At 39.2% G+C, this 25291-nt stretch overlaps 1 protein-coding gene and 1 pseudogene across 1 annotated transcript in view; one reads left to right on the top strand and one right to left on the bottom strand.

The window, feature by feature from the left end:
• The window catches only part of TRPM3 (transient receptor potential cation channel subfamily M member 3), a 299435-nt gene that overhangs the window by 83664 nt on the left and 190480 nt on the right, over window positions 1-25291 (top strand). Inside the window, exon 7 of the mRNA XM_055578293.1 lies at window positions 19941-20064. Within this exon, the coding sequence (XP_055434268.1) occupies window positions 19941-20064 (124 nt within the window). The remainder of the gene's footprint in view (window positions 1-19940; window positions 20065-25291) is intronic.
• LOC129650105 (histone-binding protein RBBP4-like) lies at window positions 10914-12602 on the bottom strand (annotated as a pseudogene).

Here is a 25291-nt window from a genome sequence, read left to right as displayed (position 1 = left end):
TCATGTCTGACTCTTTGCGACCCCATGAACTATACAGTCCATGAAATTCTCCAGACCAGAACACTGGAGTGGGTATCCTTTCCCTTCTCCAGGGGATCTTACCAACCCAGGGATCAAACTCAGGTCTCCTACATTGTGGATGGATTCTTTACCATCTGAGCCACAAGGAAAGCCCTAAATCTAAATATATATATATATATTAACATTATGATAAAAGTATGCCCTGCTTCAGGAAAACAGTTGTAAATTTAACATGATAAAATGCATTCAGAATGTTTCTGTGTGCCCTCTGAATAACTGCCAGAATTAATCATGTTTATTTAACTTGATAAGAAATTGTCCAACCACACATGTGCAGCCAATTTTAAAAATCATTAGTGTGCCTATTATATGCTAAAAAAAAAAAATTGCCCAGCTGGACTTTATTTATCAAGAAGCATTTTTTCTTTGATTTTCAACAAAGTCCAAAAGCATTGAGACATATTTCTCTACAAGTAAATATAAATGCATAACTATGTTCATATAAACAGACCTATGCTGCAGTCCATGGGGTCGCCGAAGAGTCGGACACAACTGAGTGACTTCACTTTCACTTTTCACTTTCATGCATTGGAGAAGGAAATGGCAACCCACTCCAGTGTTCTTGCCTGGAGAATCCCAGGGACAGGGGAGCCTGGTGGGCTGCCGTCTATGGGGTCGCACAGAGTCGGACACGACTGAAGTGACTTAGCAGCAGCAGCAGCATGCAAATAAAAGTGTGCAATTGTACATATAATGTTGAATACAGGGAACATATATACTTGGTTTATGAAACCTGAATTGGGGTTTAAATTGTTTATTTTTATTTTTCAGTTACTTTAGAAATGTAAATATGATTTTTAAAATTTTAACTTCATTTACAAGTTGTTAAATAATATAGGCCTAAGGACTATAAATTTTTATATTCAGCTCTAAAGCTTTTCAATTTCATAATCCTAAAGATGTGAAAAAAAATTTACACACTTTGTATCTTAACTTTTGTGAACTTGATATTTTGATTTTAAAGTCTCTGCTAATAACCACCTTTCAAAAACATGAATCTGAAAGGGAATGACTCTGGAAGCAAATTATGATTGGAAAAACTGATTAACTTTTGTAGATGAGATTATGTGTGGTATAAAAAGGCAGACTATCTCTCCCAGTGCTGTGAGTTTGGATAAACTAGGAGACAATGGCAATTAAATTCTTATTTTTATCTTTTCTCCCCATCTCTGTTCTGAGGCATATACTACCAGAAAAAAATGGTCAGACTTTGTTTTTGTCCTTATTGATGTACTGGATTTTCTATTTCTCATCTGTCTTAGTTTAGAATGAGTCACAAGTCACTTTCCCTGACTAATTTCATTGCTTTAGAAATATTATCAAATGTTATTTCTGCATCATGAATGACTCAGCACTGCAGGCATAAATAGATGAATGCTATCCAAGTAGCATTAGATTCAACTACCTCAGTTTTTAAATACTAGGATTCCCCTTTGTGCTGTGTTGACTGAGATGACCAGCTTTACTCCTAGTCAGTAATACCTTTCCAATTGTAGGTGCCTGAAGTGCAAGCCAAAGATTACTTTGCTTGATAATAGTCAACTCAAGTCTCAGATTTCAGAGAAATATGATCTAGCCCTTCATTTATCAGTTAGTGAGCAAGTACTCACTGATGAAAAATGTCAGCCTGAAAAAGACGTCTGAATGAATGTGTGTCCTGAGATGATGCCCCTTATTCATCCAAATTGTATTATTGATGTTTGTGTTTATTTTGTCAAGTTTATGCCCAAAATTATCACCTGGATTTACCATTTTTAGATACCTGAGGCAAGAAGCAGAACTCAAAGAGGCAGAAAACCTTCAAGTTTTAAGTGGTCATAACTCTTGGAAGGTTATCAATGGGGCAAACACAAATAGACTTCACATCCTTATGTGCCAGTGGAATTTGCCTCAGGTATTGTGAAGAATAAATGAGCAATGGCTTGCTTTCAAATGTAGGAGGTAAATAATGTATTTAAGATAAAAGTCTGATTTGTCTATTTAAAGGGAACTTCCTTGGTGGCTCAGCAGTAAAGAATCTACCTGCCAAAACAGGAAAAATGAATTTGATCCCTGGGTCAGGAAGATCCCCTGGAGAAGGAAATGGCCACCCACTCCAGTATTTTTGCCTGGGAAATCCCATGTACAGAGGAGCCTGTCGGGCTACAGTCCATGGTGTCACAAAGAGTCAGACATGACTCAGTGACTAAACAGCAACAACACAACAATGGGGTCCCTACATCTTTGGATTAGATGAAGTAAAGGCATAAACGAAACACAAAGTAGAAATGAAGGAAAATTTTGTTGCATCAAATTATTTGTTGCTTCAAATTATATCACTGTGTCCTAACAGAGATGTGACAAGTTTGCTACTCTCCAAAGAACATCAGAATGACCAAAGACAAGAGAAAGTCCATCAGCAAAGTATCATTTTAGAACCCCAGGTCTAGACTGTATTCCCTAAGGCATATCTTTCTGGGTGGTGGCCACTGGTTCCTTCTGCTGCTCAAGAGAGTTCTAGCTAAAGCTGAAGGATGCCACAGGCCTATAATTTGTCTCTGTAAGACCTGTCCAAAGAAAGTAATTGATCTTGATGGATTGTACTCCAGAGTGATTTAGACATAATTGGAATGTCAAGTGAGAAAGAAGGAAACAAATAGCAAGCATGCCAACTTCGTGTTCATTTTATTTGTTGTTATTTTCATCTTGCCTTGTCTCTTTTCTAGAATTTTCTATAAAAAGCATGTCAAAACTGGATTCTGTCTTGTGACCTCAGAAGGGAAGTAAGAAAAGTTGGAAACATCTTGTACAGACACAGAATACTGGTGGCTTTATTTATTTTTTTTTAAGTGCTGCCTTTGTAAACTGCTTTCCAAGTTAACATTTCACTGTAAGAGGATAGGCAGGATGTGGCACATTGGACATTAATTGGAAATCTACAACACAGGCATGAGTACCAATAGCTAGTATACATGTGTACATAGGATACATGATAAATGTATAAAGTGTTACCAGAGCACACAGCTCTTGAGTGTAGCATTCCTCATGAGAATCTATTCAGTCAGTGGAAACATTTATGTTAATTATCCACAAAATGGCAGTATAATAACTCTATTGTTGCTTTTCCCCTTTCCCATCAAATACTGTATCTAAACTGAGAGTCAGTATGAATGATCAAGGAAAAGCTAACATATGACCCTCTTTTATCCAGCTCAACACAGAAAAAAAAACCAGTCTGAGCTGGTTGAAGGAAAGCTGGTAAAGGGGACAAATTATATGAGATAGTATAATGTTCAGTGTGTGTGTATATATATTTTATTAAACTGAATTTATATATACTCAAATTCAATGCAATGCAATTGATATGTTAATTTAATACTATAAAATTGATTAAATATAATTAAGTATATATATTAACATATAAATAATATATATATGTATGTGTGTTTAAATTTTAAGTGAAAACCTAAAAGTAGGACTGATAACATCACTTTTCAAATCAATCAATCACCAGATATTTTTCAAATGCTTGTTTTAGGCCTTTCCTTGAGATGTACAATTGAGCTAGTACAATAAAAAATAATTTTCAATTAGACGTTACTGCGTTCCAAAAAGCAGAAAGAGGCATAGGTTGGAGTAGATGGAGAAAGTTTTATAAAAAGAGTATTACTTCAGTTTTTCCATTTGTGGAATATATAAAGATATAGTTATATGGATACTTACGTCATTGTATCTAAGGTCCACAAGGCTAGAATAGCTTTGTTTGTTTAGGCAAGTGCAAAATAAAATAAATATTTTTTTTCTTAGAGTATGCTATTTGATCTCTCCATGTCTACATGGGGATAATGAAGCATTAACTTAAAAAAAAATCTAGATAATTTATTGAGGAAAGTGCCAGTGAAAACTTTTATTGATCTAAATTGACCAATACATTCTCTATATTGATTAAATTTACTTTAGAATTGCTCAACTCCAAGTTGGGGAAATGTGCCTTGAAATAAAGAGCAAACATGAGAAAAACACAGAGCTGGGTAATCCATCACCATAAAGAAATCTCTTTTAGGGAACCACTGCCCACAACTTTCAGATAGCGCATCAATGCAAGTGAAGACTTCAGAGGTATCAGTTAGGTTCCTCTGAGATTTGCTTAGCTGACTCTCAGCCATTTGTTACATAGAAAAAACTCCGAATAAGCATGTGGTCATCACATTTGGGCATGGCTTAGAATCACTTGGAAAGCAATAAAAGACAGAGTCCCCTAAGTATCCTTATTCAGTGTAGCTGGGCTGGAATGCAGGAAACTGTATTTGAAACCAAAACCCCAGATGATTCCAATGGGAGGGTCCATGGACAACACTTTCAGAAACTTTTTAAAAACTTATTTTATTGAAGTACAGGTGATTTACAATGTTGTGTTAATTTCTGCTGTACAGCAAAGTGATCCAGTTATACAATAGGATTGACATGACATTTTTTTACCCACTTAATTTCTAGGAAATTTTTCTTTCTGAAGTTCAGTGCATAGTTTCTGTCTCATGAGAGCTTTAAAACCAACAAATATATTTAAAAATTATCTGAGTGAGGTATAGATAATAAACTGTCCTGGTATTTAATCCTTCTGCCTTAGAGGAAATGAATTCTGAATCAATCTGGTGGATATTGACTCATTGGAAAAGACTCTGATGCTGGGAGGGATTGGGGGCAGGAGGAGAAGGGGACGACAGAGGATGAGATGGCTGGATGGCATCACTGACTCGATGGACGTGAGTCTGAGTGAACTCCGGGAGTTGGTGATGGACAGGGAGGCCTGGCGTGCTGCGATTCATGGGGTCGCAAAGAGTCAGATACGACTGAGTGACTGATCTGATCTGATCTGATCTGGTGGATATTAGAACCTGCAGCTGCTAAAAATACAGTGTATTAACATCTCACCCAGTAGTGTCATTAATAATAGAAAATGTTTGGGATGTTTTTAATGGATTTTCGTCAGATTCCCTGTGTAATTCTCAGATGTTGATTATGAACCACAGGATTTATGAAAACTATTTACAGCAGTAACTGCCTTCTTATAAAAGGTTCTTCATCCAGAGAAACACTAAAGATGCATTGAAGTAGGACTCCAAGGTTAACACAAGTTTATACTTCTGTTGTCCAGAAAAGTCTCCATTCAGCTTCAGTAAAGCCTTTCCTTTACTGTCCTAATTGTTGGACAACCATCCTTGAGTTGATATACATGTTCATTGTGTTTTTGGATTTATTCAATGTAAATGAAGTGTCCATCCATGAGCAGTGACCCCTAAAGGTCGTAAGTAAAAAATAAAAAATCAGCTTCTCTAAAACCATGGAAACCATAGTTCAGTACCTTGGAGACCAGCTAATGTTTGGAGCTCTTTGACCCTATGATCTTCGTTTTCCCCCTTTGATAATATATTTGAGATTTTATAATCTCTGGTGTAGGGATGACAAGTTTTTGTTTTGAGTGTCAACAATAATCAACTGATAGACACGTCGTAGAATGATGTGTTGAGAATGATTCTGAGACCACATCTGGACTCAGAAGAAAGATTACTGTGATAGATTAGCAATAGTGCAAAGAAGGAAAACTAGTCAAAATATCACAGATGTCTACTTTTATTCTAGAATAAAAACAAAATCTTGTAAGTAGCCTGCATATATTACTACCAGGCAGTCATCAAGCAGCATACTGAATTATGAAACCAAGGGAAAAATAAGAAACTTATCTGCCTAAAAGATGCTTAGTAAATAAGTCAATTTTTTATCAACACTGTGAAGCACATCAGTGTTTAAATTACCCAATGATATGGGCCTTTTCACACAAGCGTAATAAACAGGATATGAACAACAGGAAGCTCTTTATTGTAGGGCGATGTTTGGAGCTGAACTGAAGGACAAAGTGCAATTGCCAATGGATAATTTGCTAGAAAAAAGAATAACTTTTTTTTTAAAGCTAGGAACTAATTCATCACAGAATACATACAAAAATAGGTAAAATTACATTTGCCCCAACATTTCATAGCATAGGATGTGGGGTTAGAAGGAATATTTTGACAAATTACTTTAGAAGAGAATTGGTATTTCCTATTCCTTTTTTCTCCAGGCTTCCCTGGAGGCTCAGATGGTAAAGAATCTGCCTGCAATGTGGGAGACCAGGGTTTGATCCCTGGACTGGGGAGATCCCCTGGAGAAGGGCATGGCAACCCACTCCAATATTCTTGCCTGGGGAATCCCCATGGATAGAGAAGCCTGGTGGGCTACAGTCCATAGAGTTGCAAAGAGTCAGACATGACTGAGCTACTCACACTTCTTTTCCTCCACATCCCTGACCCTCCCCACAAGTGCATACTTGAGGGATTTAAGTTGCTATTTTTGTAAAGATCTACATACAAGAGCCTGATCTAGACACTTTATTTCATAAACATTTTGAGTTAGCTATGATGATGATCTCAATTTTATGAATGAGGAAATTGAGGAGAGGTGAGGAAAGTTCAGCATCAAACAGCTTGAGTGGTCTGTCCAGGCAGATGTGGCTGGAATGTCAGCTCTTAGGAGCTGCATGTCTTGTCCCCTAGGAAAATGAGATCCAGGAACTGCAAGAGGTTTACTTGCCTCAGATCTGCATTACTCCAGACAACAGAGGGGTCTGCACCCAGCTTCCATATTCTCCTTCTTGCTTTGCATGCTGGTTAACTTCTCCTTTGAATTAAACATTGGACCAGCATTTAAAGCAGGTCAGTTGAAGAGGTGCCAACATTTTTGCCTGCCCAAGGAGCCTATACATCTCAAGCCAGCTCTGATTCTGTCTTTTATACAGGGCCTAAAGCAATAAAAGTTTGACTCTTCCTCTTGCTTGGCTATGTGCAGTATTCACTGATGGGATTTCACTTGGAATGAAATCAGAGTATGTTTTTTCCTTACAATTTTGGCAACAGAGAAGCTACCTGACCATGTGGCAGTCCCTGTATCCTTTGGCAACAATTCAATTTCAACTCTTGGGCACATTCATAACCAAAGGCAAGGGGAAGAAGAGACGTTGTAGAGATGCAGCCAACACTGTTCAGGATTTTCCACCTTAGTGTCCTGTTAGGTCCGTGCCTCAGGCTGAGGACTCGGCACCTCTGTCTGCCTCAAGAGTAGCACTGTCCAATAGAACTTTCTGTGATGATGAAAATGTCCTATATCTCTGCTGTCCAATCAGATAGGCACTGAGCCATTGAATTGTGGCTAGAGTGACTAAGAAATTGAATTTTAAATTTTATTTAATTGTAATAAATTTAAGTTTGAATTGCCACATGTGGCTAATAGCTAGCACAGCTCTGACATTTCTATAATTGGATTCTACCGCACTGAGAACCCTTGAATGTCTGACAGATTTCCACTGTTATTAGCAATTGTTCCCTTCATTTTTAAATTACATTCTTACATCCAACCAACATCATGTACTCAGGCATCCAATATTGTTGGACACCTACCATGTTCCAGGCACTTTTCTAGATATGGGCAAAAACATACTTGTGAGCCAAATAAACAAACATTTCTGCTGTTGTGGAGCTTACATTTTAAATTTTAGCAAGGTTAGATAGATAATAAGTAATAAACATAATAAACATGTATAACATTTTTAAAGGTAATATACAAGGAGAAAAGGAGAGGGGTGAGGGAAATAAGATAAGAGGGGCAGAGAAAAAGCCTCAGTCTTCAGCATCTCCATAAACATAGAGAGGAGGAGTCCATAAGTACTCCTTTCTATTAACATGTAATCCATGCATCCAAGGAGTTACAGTCTAGTTAGGATTATCTGAAATTAATCTGTCTTTATGAAGTGCCAAGTATAAGATGTATAGCACAAACTTTGTCTTATAAAATGCATTAATTGCTTCTCTTACCACCACCCTCAACCCCAACTCACCACCTACTTCTGTCTCCTTTTGTGTATGTATCTATGCCTTCTGTTTAATATATCTGGCTCAGGATTGTAGACTGGGTTTAAAAAAGTAGAGAGATAGACAGATAGACAGTTAGGTAGGTAGGTAGAAAGAAAGAAATGTAAGACACATCACTCTGTGGGAAGTGGTAGGTGGAATTTGCCAGAGAGCCGACTATGCCATCAAGGTATGTGCATTGCCCAGTAATAGGCAGCTTCTTGAAGATCTATCTAATTACCTGACATCGCTAGATGGAAATCTTCAGGAAAAGCACAGGTAAACAACTTTTCTAGGTTAGATGGGCAAACAGGGTCAGAGGTACTATTTCTAATAGGTCTTAGCTGGGAGAAGCCATTTGTATCTGAAGCTGAGCCTCAGTAAAAGCTTGGGCAAAGTGATTTCTGTCTGTTGGTCACTTTTCTGCATTCTAGTCATATCTTCTCCAACTTCCTAGTCAGGTAGTTCTTCCTGAAAGCCAATATCAGTCAGTTACAGCTAAGTGAATTTAATATTAAATATCACTTATCCCAAGAGGTGTTCTCAGGGCTTCTAATTATTGAGTAAAATATTTGCCTTTTAATTAACTAAAAGGAACTTTGGGCATCTGCTAAGTTAAGAAAGTAACTCTGAGAGAGTGGTGGTGGATCCTTGAAATCACATTCCTCAGTCTCCTTATACATAAGATATCGAAAATCCTGTCTCAGTGATACAACAGAAGAAATCTCTTCTTGTGTCTAGTCATTTAAACAAATCACTAACTTTACTACACTGAGTTGAGACTGTATATTTAGATTAGTATAATTTATTATCAAAGATCATTCCTTCTGATTCTCTTGTCCTTTAAGCCCAGCTCTGATGCTTTCAGCTTATAATTTTTAATGAGTCAGTTTACCTCTGAAGACTTCAGATTCTTCATCTATAAAGTGGTTGTTGTGAAGTTGTATCATTCTTTTATCCTGAGCTTTGAATTCCTCAGCAGGATTTTCAGATTAGCACTTTTCCTAGAACACACAGACTCCAGAAATATCAAAATATAAGATTCAGGAGGAGATCTAGGTCAAGTAAGAGTTATGATCCTAAAACATATTTGACTTCAAGATGATGTTAAATTATAGAGAGTAGTGGCTTTAGGGTATCTTAGCATCACTTATTTGTTTTTACTTGACACTGATGAACATAATGAGGGCTTCCCTGATAGCTCAGTTGGTAAAGAATCCACCTATGATGCAGGAGACCCCGGTTTGATTCCTGGGTTGGAAAGATCCACTGGAGAAGGGATAGGCTACCCACTCCAGTATTCTTCGGCTTCCCTTTTGGCTCAGCTGGTAAAGAATCCACCTGCAATCTGAGAGACCTGGGTTCAATCCTCGAGTTGGAAAGATCCCCTGGAGAAGGAAAGGGCTACCCACTCCAGTATTCTGGTCTAGAGAATTTAATATGAGCTAATGAATTCTCTTCATTGATACCCTTCTAAGTGGTCTTGAATTATAGCCTTTTCCATCTCATTCACAGACCTGCTCCATCCAACTTTTATATTAGAAATACTGCAGTTTTTCTTTTCTCCATAGAATTTGTCTCCTCCAGCTAATTTGCATACCCAGTACTTTGCTTCAGCCCTGACCTGGGCATTATTAGGATTCCTTGCAGGTGTGAAAGCCCCTGGGGTATTTAATAATAACAAAAAACTACTTATTATTGAGCACCTATTATGTACCAGAAACAGTGCTAGGTGCTTTGTGTACCTGATCTTTTTCCTAAGTTTGTGTGTGTGCATGTGTGCCAAGTGGCATCAGTCATGTCCCACTCTTTCAGACCCAAAGGACTACTGTAGCCCTCCAGGCTTCTCTGTCCATGGGAGTTTCCAGGCAAGAATACTGGAGTGGATTGCCACGCCTTTCTCCGACCCAGGGATCAAACCTATGTCTCTTAAGTCTCCTGCATTGGCAGGTGGGCTCTTTACCACTAGTGCCACCTGGGAAGCCTTTTTTCTGAATGTATCAATCTATGAAGACATATTCTATCCCCTTTCAACAGATAAGGAGATGGAGGATTAAAGAGATGGAATAACCTGCCTCAGGTCCCTCAACTAGTAAATGAAAGAACTGGATTCCAGCCAGAAGCACCATATCATAGAGCCTTAATTATAATATTCTATCCTCTATAGAAGATTGCAAAACTGACCTCACCCCTTCTATGTCTGACCTGAAATTAGTTGAAAAAAAAAGTAGATGTATGTTGAGTTGATTTTTAAATTTTATTTTATTGAAGTATAGTTGATTTACAATGTTGTGTTAATTTCTACTTTACAGCAAAATGGTTCAGTTAATATATATATATATAATTTTTCATATTCTTTTCCATATGGTTATCACAGTGAGTTGATTTTTTTTATATAGAAAAGCAATTTATTGCATTATATGCACTTACACAGTTAGTCAAGGAGAGTAACAGGCCTGCTGGTGAAACAGGTCACCCAAAATAGAGATGGTATTAAACTAGTGGTTGAGGACTAACTCCTTTAAAAAAAAAAAGCAACTCCTATCCAGGATTCATTTAATTTTTTTTTATGGTTTATTTTTTTTTTATTTTATTTTATTTTTAAACTTTACATAATTGTATTAGTTTTGCCAAATATCAAAAAATACAAGCTATTGATTCATTCTTCTCAACTTAACTGAACAGTCTACCTGTGGTATAATTGTCAGGTAAAGGCATACATCCTTACAACTTGGTGGTCAAAAGTTTTTTTAAAAAAACCATTTCACAGAAAGGAGAGAAATAATATGAAAACAGCTCAAGAAATACACTAACACACAAAAATATATGGGGAAGCAGGAACACGTTTTGACTTAACTGAAGAAACTGAGAGGAGACTGGTCTATGTAAGGAAATGTGCATCCTGGAAAAGTTCAGCATGTAGGAATTTGTATGACTTGAATCTCCCCTATTTCCTGAATAAAAACAACATCTTGTAGTATTTATACTTCATGGCTCAGACACCTACCTCACTTGGCTCTATTTCTTACTCACTCTAGCCTTTACTTAAATGAGTTTGAAAAACTTGGGGCTATAGCATAAGAAGAAAAATAACCACACACGATATTCCCCCTTTTGTGGCTACTTTTAGACCTCTGTTACTAGAACACTCCTAAAGAAAATTTAAATATAAGTCTGTGGCTCTGCTGAATCAAGAAGCCCCCAGTTAATATTTAGAAAACACCTTCTGTTTGAACTAATAACATTGTTGATGGAACTTATTATAGAGGGATAACCAAACAAAGTCTCTGTCTCAAAACCAGTGTTAAATCAATCTCAGAGTTGAAAGGAAGAAGAGGGGAGTCTAAAGATCACAAATGCAGACATGATCTAAATCCTTGTCCTTCTGGATCCATGCGTCCTTCAGGATCTTCATCATTATAAATGTTCTCTGCCATTTGCCACACTTGCATGATATTATCTTCTGATATAGAACAAATCAGATGTCTTGGCAGTGTGACCACCATGAATAAACAACAACCCTGGTGGCCCATCTTCTGGGGATTGTTCCTCTCCAGTTTTACTTAAATCCCAGACATTCAGTCTTTGATCAATACCATTGGAAGCCAAAATAGTCTCACTGGGAGGTGACCACTGAACCTGGACTATTTCATCCTTATGTGAATCAAAGGAATGCAACTTAAGTTTCAGATTTCTCAGATCCCACAGGGCAACAGTTTTGTCAGCTGATCTGTGGCAAGAATGAGCTCACTATAAGGACTGAAAGAAAGGCAGTTCACTTCAGCAATGTGAGCATCAACTGAGTGGCTTGGTTTGGAAGTATTGTTTGAAGGAGTATCCCAGATCATGAGTTTCTGATCATCAGCAACTGACCCAAAGAGGGACTCATGGAGCAGATGCCAGGAAATATCCTCTACTACTGCTGTGTGCTCTGTAAAGATGGTCTGCACATCCACACTTTCCCTTCCTTTGGAACAGCACTTATGTCCCACAGGCAGATGGTGTGGTCATCTGAAGCACTCAGTAAGTGCCCACTGAGATTTGGGTTCCAAGAAAGCCCGTAGCCTTCCTTCTGATGTCCACAGAGGCGCAAGTCTGGGTTGCACTCTCCAGAAGGGTCTGATTTAGCAGGATATTTTGAATAGTTAAAAACAAGAACATCACTGGATGGATTCTTCGTTGCAATGATGCAAGGATTCTGGGGCATATAGCATGCACTGTTTATCTCTCCTTCATGGTTGATCTTGATTTCTATTTCAATTTTTCCACTAACTGAGCCAAAACCTCCAAATTCTCCTTTTTCACTGTTGTAGTGTGAAGCATCAAACTGAGCATCATCATTAGGGAGCTGCACACTGACTGTCACAAGGTGGTTTTGTTCATCTGACAAGCATGTCCCCAAGATGAGTCGATGAATACTGAATTCTTTCCCTTCTGGTCTGGTTACATTTGGAAGCCACTGTGCAGTTAGGCTAGGCCACTCCAGAGCATGGGTCATCACCAAATCGTAAAGAAAAGGCGTGTTCTTTTTCCATATTTTATATTCTTCGTTGATCACACATTCTTCTACTGCATCATCAAAGGTGCTTCCTTGTCGGCCATGCCGAGTAGGCAAGCCAGCGGGGATCCCAGGGTTAAGCATTGCAGGAGCCTGCGGGCACTTGCTCTGTGCACGTAGCCTCTATTTTTCCCCAGTGAGCTGATTTTTATGTCATATAATTACTTGCAGATGGAATTTAAAAATACCAACAGTCTATGTGAAGGAAATTATCTTGATATCACCAAAAGCCTTAAAGTCTTCAAACAGTTATTGGGCAAGGCATTGCCCTAAGCATTATAAGGAAAACACAGTGAATAAGCATCTGCTCCTGACAAGAGCAACAAAGCTACTCAAAGGGGGAAAACAGCCTTCAGAATTAGAACCAAATATAGGTTTTAGAGTTTGGTGGCCAGTTTTTCCCTAAATACCATGTGAGATTAAAGAAAACTCACAGAGGCCTAGAATATTTCTGAGAGGAATCTGATTTTAAAAAAAAAGAAGAATCAAGAAAATCAGATTGCTAGGGGAAGAAAACCCTATGCCACTTCTTCCATTCTCCCAAACAGATTTGAAGTTCATACGAACACAAAGAGCATAGGGGACTGGGGAAGACCACCTGGTCAACTTCCACAAAACAGGCTGCCACTCATTCCCTCAGTCAACCCACAAACATTCTTCTAGAACCGATATTGAACTGTGCACTCTGCTAGAGCTTAGATACAGGCACTGTTAAGATGCATTCACTCCTTCAAGGAGTGCATAACCTACATACATGTAAATAAATAATTTCCATGAAGTCTAATAATTACAGTAATTAGTAAGTATCCAGTGCTATGAGAATGTCAATAGAGTGGCAATCAGAGATTTTCACACAGGAGGTGGACTTGGAGCTGAATTACGAATGATGAGTTTGAGTGATGGGATCAGATGTAGAGAGTATTTCAAGCAGGAAGTTGAAGGACGTAGAAGCATGCAAGAGTCTGGTGTGTTTGAATGATAATAGTGTTTCATAGAATATGTGTGAGAGAGTGGCAGGGGATGAGCCTAGCCTGGAGAGAGACCATGATGAGTCTTAAATGCCATGTGTAAGTTGAGATATTATACTGCTAGTGATGGGAAACTATTTCAGGGTTTTAAGAAGGATGTCACAGAATCATGTTTGCCTTGTAAGAGAACCGTTAGATCAACACTAGGGAATGTAGTAGAGGAGGATAGAGAAGAAACCAATTAGTGATTTGTTGGCACCATTTGAGCAAGATGAGTCACTTCTGCTGTGCTCTGCCTGAATTCTTGAATTATCATCACAATAAATAAATGCTGTTTTACATTCCTAAATTTGGAGTGTGTTACCTGTTAATAAATGACCAGAATATGTGACTTACAATCTTGTGAGTTACTTGTAGCTAGGACTAAATAGTGGAGAAGGCAATGGCACCCTACTCCAGTACTTTTGCCTAGAAAATCCCATGGACGGAGGAGCCTGGTAGGCTGCAGTCCATGGGGTTGCTAAGAGTTGGACGTGACTGAGAGACTTCACTTTCACCTTTCACTTTCATGCATTGGAGAAAGAAATGGCAACCCACTCCAGTGTTCTTGCCTGGAGAATCCCAGGGATGGGGAAGCCTGGTGGGCTGCCGTCTCTGGGGTTGCACAGAGTCGGACACGACTGAAGCGACTTAGCAGCAGCAGGACTAAATAGTATTCATTTCTCTACCCCTAGCCTTAGTGCATTTCACATAGTAAGCACCAATATTGTTTATTCAGTGAATTGAATGGATGTTTAGATGCCTGCATGGGGTGTTTGCAAGCTTCCATTATAATTAAGCCTCCAAATCTAAGTATCTCTACCTCAAATGTAAGAAAGAATGGTGATCTCTGACCTCTTCGAAGGTGTGTGGAGCCCTGTTGACAGGAGAGAGCCATGTATAACACACAGAGACCCCAGCCCCTGGTTGTGCTTCTTGACAAGAGGAACTGGTCAGTGACTCTCCCAAGGAGCACTGTAAAATTGTGCTTGTTTGGTTTTGTTTTTTTTTTTTTTTTTTTGGCCATGCTATGTGGCATTCAGGATCTTAGTTCCTCAACTAGGGATTGAACCCAGGCCCCCTGCAGTGAAGCATGGAATCCTAACCATTGGACCTCCAGGGAAGTCCCTGAAGGACTGTGCTTTAATAATAGCAAATGCTTACATAAGACTTGCTGTGTATCAGGCACTTTTGTAAGCATTTTGCAAAGATTAATCCATTTAATATTCATAAGTCTATGAGATAAGTACTATTATAATCCCTATTTTACATATACAAAAAATATGACATGGAAATACTAAGTAATTTGCACAAGATCACGCAGCTAGCAAGTGACAGTTGAACTCCAGGCAACCTGCCCCTGGTGACCATGATGCTTTTATTCATGATGCTGTCCTCTTCTTTAAGAAGAATCATGCTGTTACCTGTGACCCCACCCATTTGGGAATGATAATTTTTGGTAAAGAAAGAGAAGTAAAAAAAGGGAAGAAAAGAAAAATACTAGTCTCTGTGACCTTAGACAAGATGTAAACTTTTTGTGCTCTTAAATGTTGAATTTAGTAATTCACTTTCACTTTAAGCAAATGATAAAATTTCTTTTTTTTAGATTCCATGAGAAATGATATTTTGTAAGTATCAAATTGTGATATTACTAACAATCATTCTTTATACAAGTAAAATTTTCTCATATTGTATCTGAATAAGTTAACAGAGTGTCTGTGGGGGCATAAGAAGGTCTCCTTCCTTGAAAGCCATTAGCCTAAGCCTAGTTATCGAGTCCCATTGAATTCTAAATGCATTTTCCAATTTTTAAATCTAGGAACAAAACTCTGATATTGCAGGTAATTAAATTCATTCTGAGAAAAATATGTCCATGTGGGTTAAATTGCAGCATTTGAACAGAATACTAATAACACACTATGGGAAGTTTTATTGGTTACTTCGAGCTTTGAGTAAACACTGACCTATTTCAAATAACCCTGTGACTCATCTGAAAAGCTGCAGATCACAAGTACAGCATTTAAATGGAGACACAAATGCCAGAGTGTAGAGATTTTCCTCACTTCAATGACTACACTTCCTAAATCAGAAAACCTTCTAATTTGATGTTTACCAAAAATAGCACTGGTACATATGGAGCCACAAATCAACAGTTTCCATAAATAGTCAAGATTTTGTCAAAGACCCAGTTCTAGAACTAAAATTTTATGTAATAATTGACCATGTTTTGGTGTCAAAAAAAATTTCAATCACCATTCTAGTGCCATAAAAAGAAATCTAAAATGGGCTATTTCTATTTTTGCTCATGATTAAATATAGTAGTCAAGATTTTTAAATTATTCCAATGTTGTGCAGGGAAAAAAATTGCAAAGAGCTAAGAAAGTAATAATTTCAAGAAAGTAGGCCTCCCAATATCATAGGGAGGTGGTCACAAAATAAGAAGGGTGCGGTGGAGAGACAGAGTAAGAATTTGTGCCAAATGGAAGACATCTATGTCAGCATAAAAAATATTTGTGGACAATTAGAAGCAAATGTCATCTTCAAGGTATTACAATAAATGCACTTTGCCACTGTCCACATTTACCAGTTTCCCCTTGTCTTCTCCAATCTTGTCTGATTTCCTTCAGATATTCTCTATGTCAAACCAAAGAAAAGCAATTTCCTACAACAAATACACTCAAATTTCTACCTCCAGTGCAGATGATTAGGAAAGTGAAAGACATTTATAGATTTCAGTGAGGAAAAGCAATACCATGGAAGGAAGGCTGGATAAAACAGACCCAACTAAAGCACAGCAATCATCAAGCTTTGTGACTTCGTACGCGTCATCTAACCTCTTAGGACCACAGTCTTCTCCTCTGGAAACTGGAATTGACACCTTCCTTTCTCGCATACTGTTATGAAGATTAAATGAGATTATCTCAGTGAAACCCGTTGTGAGTCATAAACCATGCACTATGAACACGTCAAGCTGTCATACAGTATCTTTTTAAATACAGTGTTATTAAACTCTCTGCAAAGAATGTGCGATCTAAAACCCGTTATTTCTCTGCCAAAAGGGGGGATTTGCAAGTGTTTGTGAGCTGTTATAGGCAAAGAAGCATCAGAAATGAAATTTTCCCCTTGATGCAGTCAGAGGATAGAAAAAGAAGTTAACCAGGAATGGCAGTTATTTAATGTTTACTGAGTATAACTTATTGCTTTGAAAGGATCATATCACCTTTGTTTCCCCTAAATCCATCTCTGCTCCAACAATGACAATTATCCTATGCTTTGGAAAACACCAATCTGGTGAATTCTTGTACTTCTAGAGGTAGAATTCCATGGGTTCTGTTGCTAAATGATTTAACCAAAGCCACAATTTTAGTCAGTTGTGAAATTGGACTAGAAAGTATAAGATGCTTAGTGTCTTTAGCTCTCCTAACCACTGAAGCCCACAATCCACTAAGTTGCACATCATTTCTCAGTTTTTACAAAGTGACAAACTACATATCAGTGACAGACAGATCCTTCAAAAGTTAATGACCTCAGGGAACTGGGATTTCATTACAAACGGTTAGCAATAGAAAACAGATTTTGGGTTGTTGTCAGAATTAAACACCTGCAGATGAATGATTGGATCTATCAAGTGGCTAATCAGAAGAGTCTCTTCTGTTGTTAATCATGTGTAACATTTATGTACACTTTATATTGCAAAAATCTCTAGACTCACCCACACAGGTTACCTGTCAAGTAGACATATGCCCTGGTATATCTCATGTCTTGACTCTTCCAGAAAATCAATTGGTTGTGAGTGTGTATATCTCATTTATCTCTGTAGCCTTAGCATTCATCACAGTGTCTGGCACTAAATAGATACCACTAAAACGAAGATCATGGCATCTGGTCCCATCACTTCATGGGAAATAGATGGGGAAACAGTGGAAACAGTGTCAGACTTTATTTTTGGGGGCTCCAAAATCACTACAGATGGTGACTGCAACCATGAAATTAAAAGACACTTAATCCTTGGAAGAAAAGTTATGACCAACCTAGATAGCATATTCAAAAGCAGAGACATTACTTTGCCAACAAAGGTTCATCTAGTCAAGGCTATGGTTTTTCCAGTGGTCATGTATGGATGTGAGAGTTGGACTGTGAAGAAGGCTGAGCACCGAAGAATTGATGCTTTTGAACTGTGGTGTTGGAGAAGACTCCTGAGAGTCCCTTGGACTGCAAGGAGATCCAACCAGTCCATTCTGAAGGAGATCAGCCCTGGGATTTCTTTGGAAGGAATGATACTAAAGCTGAAACTCCAGTACTTTGGGCACCTCATGCAAAGAAGAGTTGACTCATTGGAAAAGACTCTGATGCTGGGAGGGATTGGGGGCAGGAGGAGAAGGGGACAACAGAGGATGAGATGGCTGGATGGCATCACTGACTCCATGGACGTGAGTCTGAGTGAACTCCGGGAGTTGGTGATGGACAGGGAGGCCTGGTGTGCTGCGATTCATGGCATCGCAAAGAGGTGGACACAAATGAGTGACTGAACTGAACTGAAGCAATTGTCGAGTAAATATGAACAAATGAATGAATGGCTTCAAACTGGTCTACACCTAAAGCTATGGAGTCCTATGGAATAATTCGGTAATCTTGTGAGGATTTGGTATCATTTTTCAACTTTATCTGAGTCATTCTCTTTTTCTAAATGTGTATGTTCATGATATAAATCTTCCTGTGGGGCAAAAGGGGTAACACAATCCTCCATTGAGCTGAGTGACATTCCAGGGTCCTTGGAATAAATCTGTCATTGGGAATGCACTCACTTCAAAGTAGGGCCACCATAGTATCCAGCCTAGTGAGTCTAAGTGAATCTTCAATCTGGGGACACAGCAGGTCAGTGATATCATAATTTCCTGCGTGATCAACCATGATGAAGAGAGGTGTACACCAAGAGGTGTACAAGTACACTTGCATTGCACTCGGTGTCATATGAGGCAGCATGGTGGAGTAGAAAGCACTAGACAAGGAATCAGAAGAACTGGGTTCTGGTTCTGGTTTTGCACTTGTTTTTCTAATGGTCTTAAGTAACTGGCTCTTTCTGGCTACATTGTTCTTCCCTTTTGAGTTGGACAAATCTCTTGCCTATCAAGTTTTTTGTAGGTACCAAATGAGATAATAATTATAGTATACTATTTTATCTAGGAGTTGGTACTTCTTGTGTGAAGGTGGTTTGTCAATTGTAAAAGATAGCCAAATTATGATAATTTTGTCCCTAGTCCTTAGGAGCAGTTTTATCTTCCTGATTTGGAATAGTATCTATCAATATAAAGTGAATTTTCATTCCAGCTATTTGATGGCTGGTGGAGGTAGCCTGTTCTCACCAGTCTATTGATAAAAGAGTTAAAATTAGTTGTGATTGTTCCATATTCAAGAGATAATTGAGCTTTGACGGATAATGATGCACCTTCCTTGCTTTAATTCACTCTTCTATAATACAAAAACTATCTTTTAATAAAGTAGTCAATATGATCAGGCTTTTGTTGGCAAACAACACAGTAAAAGGACCTGAATTGTGAACCAGATCAGCTACTATCTCCATGGAATGATTTTAAAGGAAACTTAAGTCCTATTTCTCCTCATTCATTGATACTCAAAAATCCTTCATTGAGATAAATTTTTTCTTTCCACAGTTGGACATGAAGTTGAAATTTAAATCTCCTTCAAATAAGTAATATAGTAAGTTTTTACCAAGATGCAAAGGATTAATTGAAGGTATTTTTTGATAACAGCACTTGAGCAAGAAGGCATTAGATATATGCCATATAAAAGAAAAAAAGGGAGAACCATCAGTTCAGTTCAGTTCAGTCGCTCAGTCGTGTCCAACTCTTTGCAATGCCATGAATCACAGCACACCAGGCCTCCCTGTCCATCACCAACTCCTGGAGTTCACTCAGACTCGCATCTATCCAGTCAGTGATGCCATCCAGCCATCTCATCCTCTGTCGTCCCCTTCTCCTCCTGCCCCCAATCCCTCCCAGCATCAGAGTCTTTTCCAATGAGTCAACTCTTCGCATGAGGTTGCCAAAGTACTGGAGTTTCAGCTTTAGCGTCATTCCTTCCAAAGTCCCAGGGCTGATCTCCTTTAGAATGGACTAAAAGTAACCAAATCCATCTTCTTACTTTACTCATTTAAGTACTGAGATTTAAAAATGGATTTATTTTTAAATGTACTTTCTAAAAAAGATTATCACAAAATAACTGCTGTGGGAAAAAAAATACTGGAAGAAAAAGCTCCTATCTAAAATAAATGTTTTCTTGTATTCTATACTTGTCAAAAATATATACTAGATAGGATCTGAGTTAACTCATTTTCAACATTTTTTTTCACTACAGACTTATAAATGAATCTTTGAGGGACCAGCTATTGGTAACCATCCAGAAGACTTTCACATACACTCGAACCCAAGCTCAGCACCTCTTCATCATCCTCATGGAGTGCATGAAGAAGAAAGAACTGGTAGGTAACAGTGTGTCTGTGGGTGGCAGAGACCTCCCCATACCCCTTCTCTCTGTTTAACCATTTTCTTGAATCACACATCAATTGTTTCTCCTTTCCAGCCAAGCTCACAGCCATCCTCAGGCTCCACTGGCTCCTGTAGCTTCCTCCCCTCAATAGCTGAGACATTGTGTTTTCTGCCCGGATTTAATGAAGTGTGGGCAGCAGGGTTCTAGCATCATTTGCTACTGAAGCTCGCCCAAATGCTCTGACTGCCTCAGTGCAATGAGGTGAGGAGAGAACATAGGTTTCCTCCCAGAGAATGCTTCCGCTGATCCTCTTAGGTTTAGGGTTTCACTTGGCTTGTGAGTCGTGAATTACTGATGTGCTTAGTATCTTAGTATCATCGATCTTAGTGGCTCAGGGTACAGGTTAATCTGTTCATGTGTACAGGTAGAAAATGAAGAAATGTACTCAAGGAAGTTTGGAAATTTCTATAATTTCCAAAGTGCCCTTCATAGCTACTGAAGAAGCATTTCTCACGTCTCAGGAAAATGTCTTAGAAATGTGCCATCACAGGGACCTTCAGTTAGGGTGAGCAGAAATAGCAGGAGATAACACTGAAGGAGCCCTTGCTATGTGCCAGGCAGAGTGCCAGATCATTCCACGTATTAACTTATGATATCTTTGCAACTGTCCCAGTGTGAGAGGTATAGCTGTTACTCTCACCTTCTAGATGAGGAAACTCCAAGTCACCTGATGAGTAAATCAGGAACTAGACTGAAAACCAATGGTGTTTCATCTCTGTGGTAAGTATTTTTATTCAGAAATTGTCCCGTTGAAGCAAAGTAGTGCATCATCCACTCTAGGTCTATTCGTGGCGGGCCTCAGTGAGATGAGATAATTCTCAAAGGCCATGGGAGCCTACCCGCTGATGAGGAGGTAGAGGAGCGGTTCACCCCTGAGCAGTGGCCTCACTCAGGCTGGGACAATCTCAAGCCTGCTGAGCATCCTAGAATGGTTATCCCTGCAGACATGAGGGTGCACTCTCCTCCAGAGGGGCACCAGGGCCAGACCCTAAAAGGATCAGCTGTGAGGCAGGGCATGTGAGAGGAACTGGAGTGAGCTGCCTGCATCCAGTTCCCCAGTAGACTACAGGCTCCCCAGACCTGGGCTGGAACCGTCTTGTTCACAACAGTGTCCCCATGTATGCGACAGTGGCTGGCACACAGTGGTGCTCACTGAGGCTGCCAGGAAGGAGGGAAGGAGGTGATTTCTCAGTTTAAAGAACTAAATATTTAGAAAAAAAAAATCTGATTCAAATAAACAAGACCAAACTCCAGAAAGCATCACATAGCCCTTGTGAAAAGCCTTTCAGCAGCTTCTAGGTTTAGCATGAAAGGAGTGAGGTGAGGACAATGGGACAGTACCTCTAATTCTTGAGTACCTGACCTAAGTAGTCTGGCTGCCCCATATAGAGAAGCCCGCATGGAGATCAGGTTCAGAATCATGACTGCCAGCATCCCAGGAGAGCCTCTATCAACCCTGAAAGTGCCGCTGCCGTCCTCCCATCTTGGAGGCAGTTAGCTCACAAACTATTAGTCCGTGTTTCCTCCACTTTTAAGAGGGGCATGAAACTCTGAGCTTCTGTCTGCCACAGAAGGGATTTTCTCCTGACTATTAATGATTTTACAATGCTAAGGTCAGTGACTATGAAAGCTTACCAGAACTCTGCATTTCAGCAGTCCTCCAAGTTTCCTAGAAAGGCAGTCAGGCTCAAAATTCTAAGAACTAGTTGGAAATCATAAAACCAAATGAGGCTGAATGTACTTTTCTGGGTATTTTATAGGACTGTTCCCTGGGATTCTTTCTGTTTGGTAATTGTCTTGTTGCTTAATCGTGGTCTCTGCTGAAATGTCAACTGTATTTTATTGTGACATATTCATTGTAAGAAATATGAGGTATCCCTAGCTCTAGACTAAGGACATGTGATCTTAACAAGCAGTAAGTTGTCCTGATCTCCATCCACATCTGGGCAGAAATTAGGATTTTTAAAATCATAAGTGTAATTAATTTCCAGTTTTGAAGGACTGTGTGTATGGATAGTACTGGATGCTTTAGAAAGGAGATGGGAGGAGCTCGGCATTATTTTTCTCCTTTTGAAGGAAGTCGGGGAGGGAACAGAGGCTGAAGAGTTGTGGGGATGTGCGCACAACCAGGACGAGCAGATACCTGCAGAGCCCAGGTATCTTCTCCTCATCACACAACAGCAAGCATCTTTCAAGTTGCTTTTGTTTTCTTTTTTTCTTATTTAGGTGGTCTAAAGTTTTTATGGGACTTCCCTTGTGTTTTTACTCCCTGATTAGATATTTAATCCATCTAGTATTTGGTACAGAGTTTCCTTGCAACTTTTGAAAAATTGAAGTATAGTTGATTTCTAGTATTTCGGGTGTACAGCAAAATGATTCATTTATATATATATATATATTATGTAAATATATATATATCTTGTATACATATGTATAAAGAATTTTCAGATTCTTTTCCATTATAGTTTACTACGAGATATTGAATATAGTTCCTTGTGCTATACAGTAGGTCCTTGTTGTTTATTTTATATATGGTAGTGTGTATCTGTTGATCCCTGTTATCCCTCCTCCCCTTTCCTCTTTGGTAACCATAAGTTTGCTTTCTATCTGTGAGTCCATTTCTGTTTTGTAAATAAGTTCCTGTATATCATATTTTAGATTCCACATGTAAGTGATAGCACATAGTATTTGTCTTTCTCTTTCTGACTTACTTTGCTGAGTATGATCATCTCTAGGCCCGTTCACATTGCTGATGGCATTATTTCATTCTTTCTATGGCTGAGTAATATTCTGCTGTATATTTGTACCACATCTTTAACCATTCATCCATCAGTGGACACTTAGGTTGCTTCCATGTCATGAATATTGTAAATAATGCTGCTGTGACTACTAGGGTGCATGTTTCTTTTTGAATTAGTATTTTTGTATTTTCTGGGTATATGCCCAGGAGTGGGATTGCTGAATCATATAGTAGCTCTATTTTTAGTCTTTTAAGGAACCTCCTTACTGTTCTCCATAGTGGCTACACCAGTTTACATTCCCACCAACTAGTGTAGGAAGGTTCCTCTTCAAATTTCTTTTGATTCCCTTTATGAATGAAGTGGGATGTCATATCCTGAAGTCAGTGTAACCATTCATTTCCAAGTTCAACTTAAGGATTTGGTTCTAGAGCTGTTCTTACATCTTTCTCATCCCAGCATCCTATTAACAGTGTCATAAAGACCTGCACTACAGATGCATATTTAGCTTGTGAAATCAGGCCTCTGGGCTATGTGGCCTCATGGAAAATATGCCTTGTTGGGCCCTTTGTATGAGTACTTCCTACACACTTCATATTGTTCCTGAAAAAAAATCACTTCTACTCTGCTTACTTCCAAACTTGGGTCAAAACACCTCAAATCCTGTCATCTTCTGAGAAGATATATCCTTCTAGAAACCAACCCACGAGCTAAATCCCATCACTGTTATCTAGGAAAAAATATTAAAATAAAAGCAATAAAAACTTTCCACAGCAACATAGTAATTTGGGGTCAAATGTAAGGGGTCAATGGTCCTCCACTTCCTTCTTCTCCAAAGGTATGTGGTCATAAAGAACATTAGGACAGGAAAAGAGGGCCCCAGTGGCTTAGCACGCTCTGAGGCTGATTACATGTATAGAAAGCACAGAGCTTTTAGTTCCAGAGGACAGTGCCAGCTCCCTCCCTCTGCTGCTGCCTCTCGGAGCTCCCACCTGCCCTCTGAACTCCTGCAGAAGCTTCCCCCACATCCTCACTGCCAACCCACCAGCCTTAGCCTGGGCAGTACATTTTCTACAAACACTTTGTTGTGATGGAGTATTGATAGACTCAGCAATGTAAGCCCTATGATATGTGTGCCCCTAAACAAGTCATGGTGGAGGATGGCAGCTGCCTGGCTCCTTTTTTACAATCTTTCATTTCCATGCTAATGGCTCCTCTAATTTGCTATCTTCCTTTCCCAGCTGCTGGACCTCCTAGGGACCAGTGCTATTCACTTTGCCACTGTTACCAAGTCTAAGCTTGCTTTGCCTGCAGCACAACAGGCCAATAAGTCTACAGATGATGTGTTGGGGCAAGGAATACAACTTTATTTGGAAAGCAGCAGACTGAGAAGATGGCACACTAATGTCTCAAAATAACCATATTATCAGGGTCTGGATGTCAGGTTCTTTTATAAAACAGAGATGAGGGGAAAAGAGGAAGTAAAGTAAAAAGGCCATTAATCTAGCACATATCTCCTGAAATGTCCAGCCATAGGGAGGGGATGTGTTAATTTTTTCCTTCCTATCCACTCGTGGACAGGATCCAGAACAAAGGCATTTTGGTTTAACATTCAGGCAGAGATGCAGGGTTCCCTGAGGCCGATCTTTGTGTCTGGACAGTATCCTTTTAGGGAACAAAAGCAATGTGAAGCAAAGGTTCTGAAATAAAAGAAACAGACCCAACTTGGAGTCACAATTGGCTCTTCCCTGTAATACCACCACTTCCCAGTCACACCTGACAAATCATGTCTCCACTCAAAATTGATGCTGCTCTAAAATCCAAGTCCCACCCCCAAATACAAGAATCTTTCCCCCCCTCCAACCATCACTTCATATCAAACTTGAATGCCAAGCTTCTCCATAATTCACTAGTCTGATACCAAATTCCTGAGATCATCCACATGAAATATACTTTCATCCACATAAAAGTATGTTTTAAAGTGTAGTTTTCTGTGTCCTATTCCTAGTTGATAGTCCAAACAATCACTCCCAAAGCTGAGTCATTGTTTCTAATTCAGTTAGGTCTTTGGTCATAGTGAGCAATCTCTTTATTCATCTCTAGTCAGTGGATCAGAGAAGGCAATGGTGCCCCACTCCAATGCTCTTGCCTGGAAAATTCCATGGATGGAGGAGCCTAGTAGGCTGCAGTCCATGGGGTCGCTAACAGTCAGACACGACTGAGTGACTTCACTTTCACTTTTCACTTGCATTCATTGAAGGAAATGGCAATCCACTCCAGTGTTCTTGCCTGAAGAATCCCAGGGACGGGGGAGCCTGGTGAGTGGCCGTCTATGGGGACGCACAGAGTGGACACGAATGAAGCGACTTAGCAGCAGCAGCAGCAGCAGTCAGAGGACACCCTCTCCTCTTCTCTACAATC

The sequence above is a fragment of the Bubalus kerabau genome, chromosome 4 (assembly GCF_029407905.1).
Source record: "Bubalus kerabau isolate K-KA32 ecotype Philippines breed swamp buffalo chromosome 4, PCC_UOA_SB_1v2, whole genome shotgun sequence".
NCBI lineage: Eukaryota > Metazoa > Chordata > Mammalia > Artiodactyla > Bovidae > Bubalus > Bubalus kerabau.
Note: the sequence above shows the minus strand (reverse complement) of the source record. Positions and strands in the feature narration are given on the sequence as shown.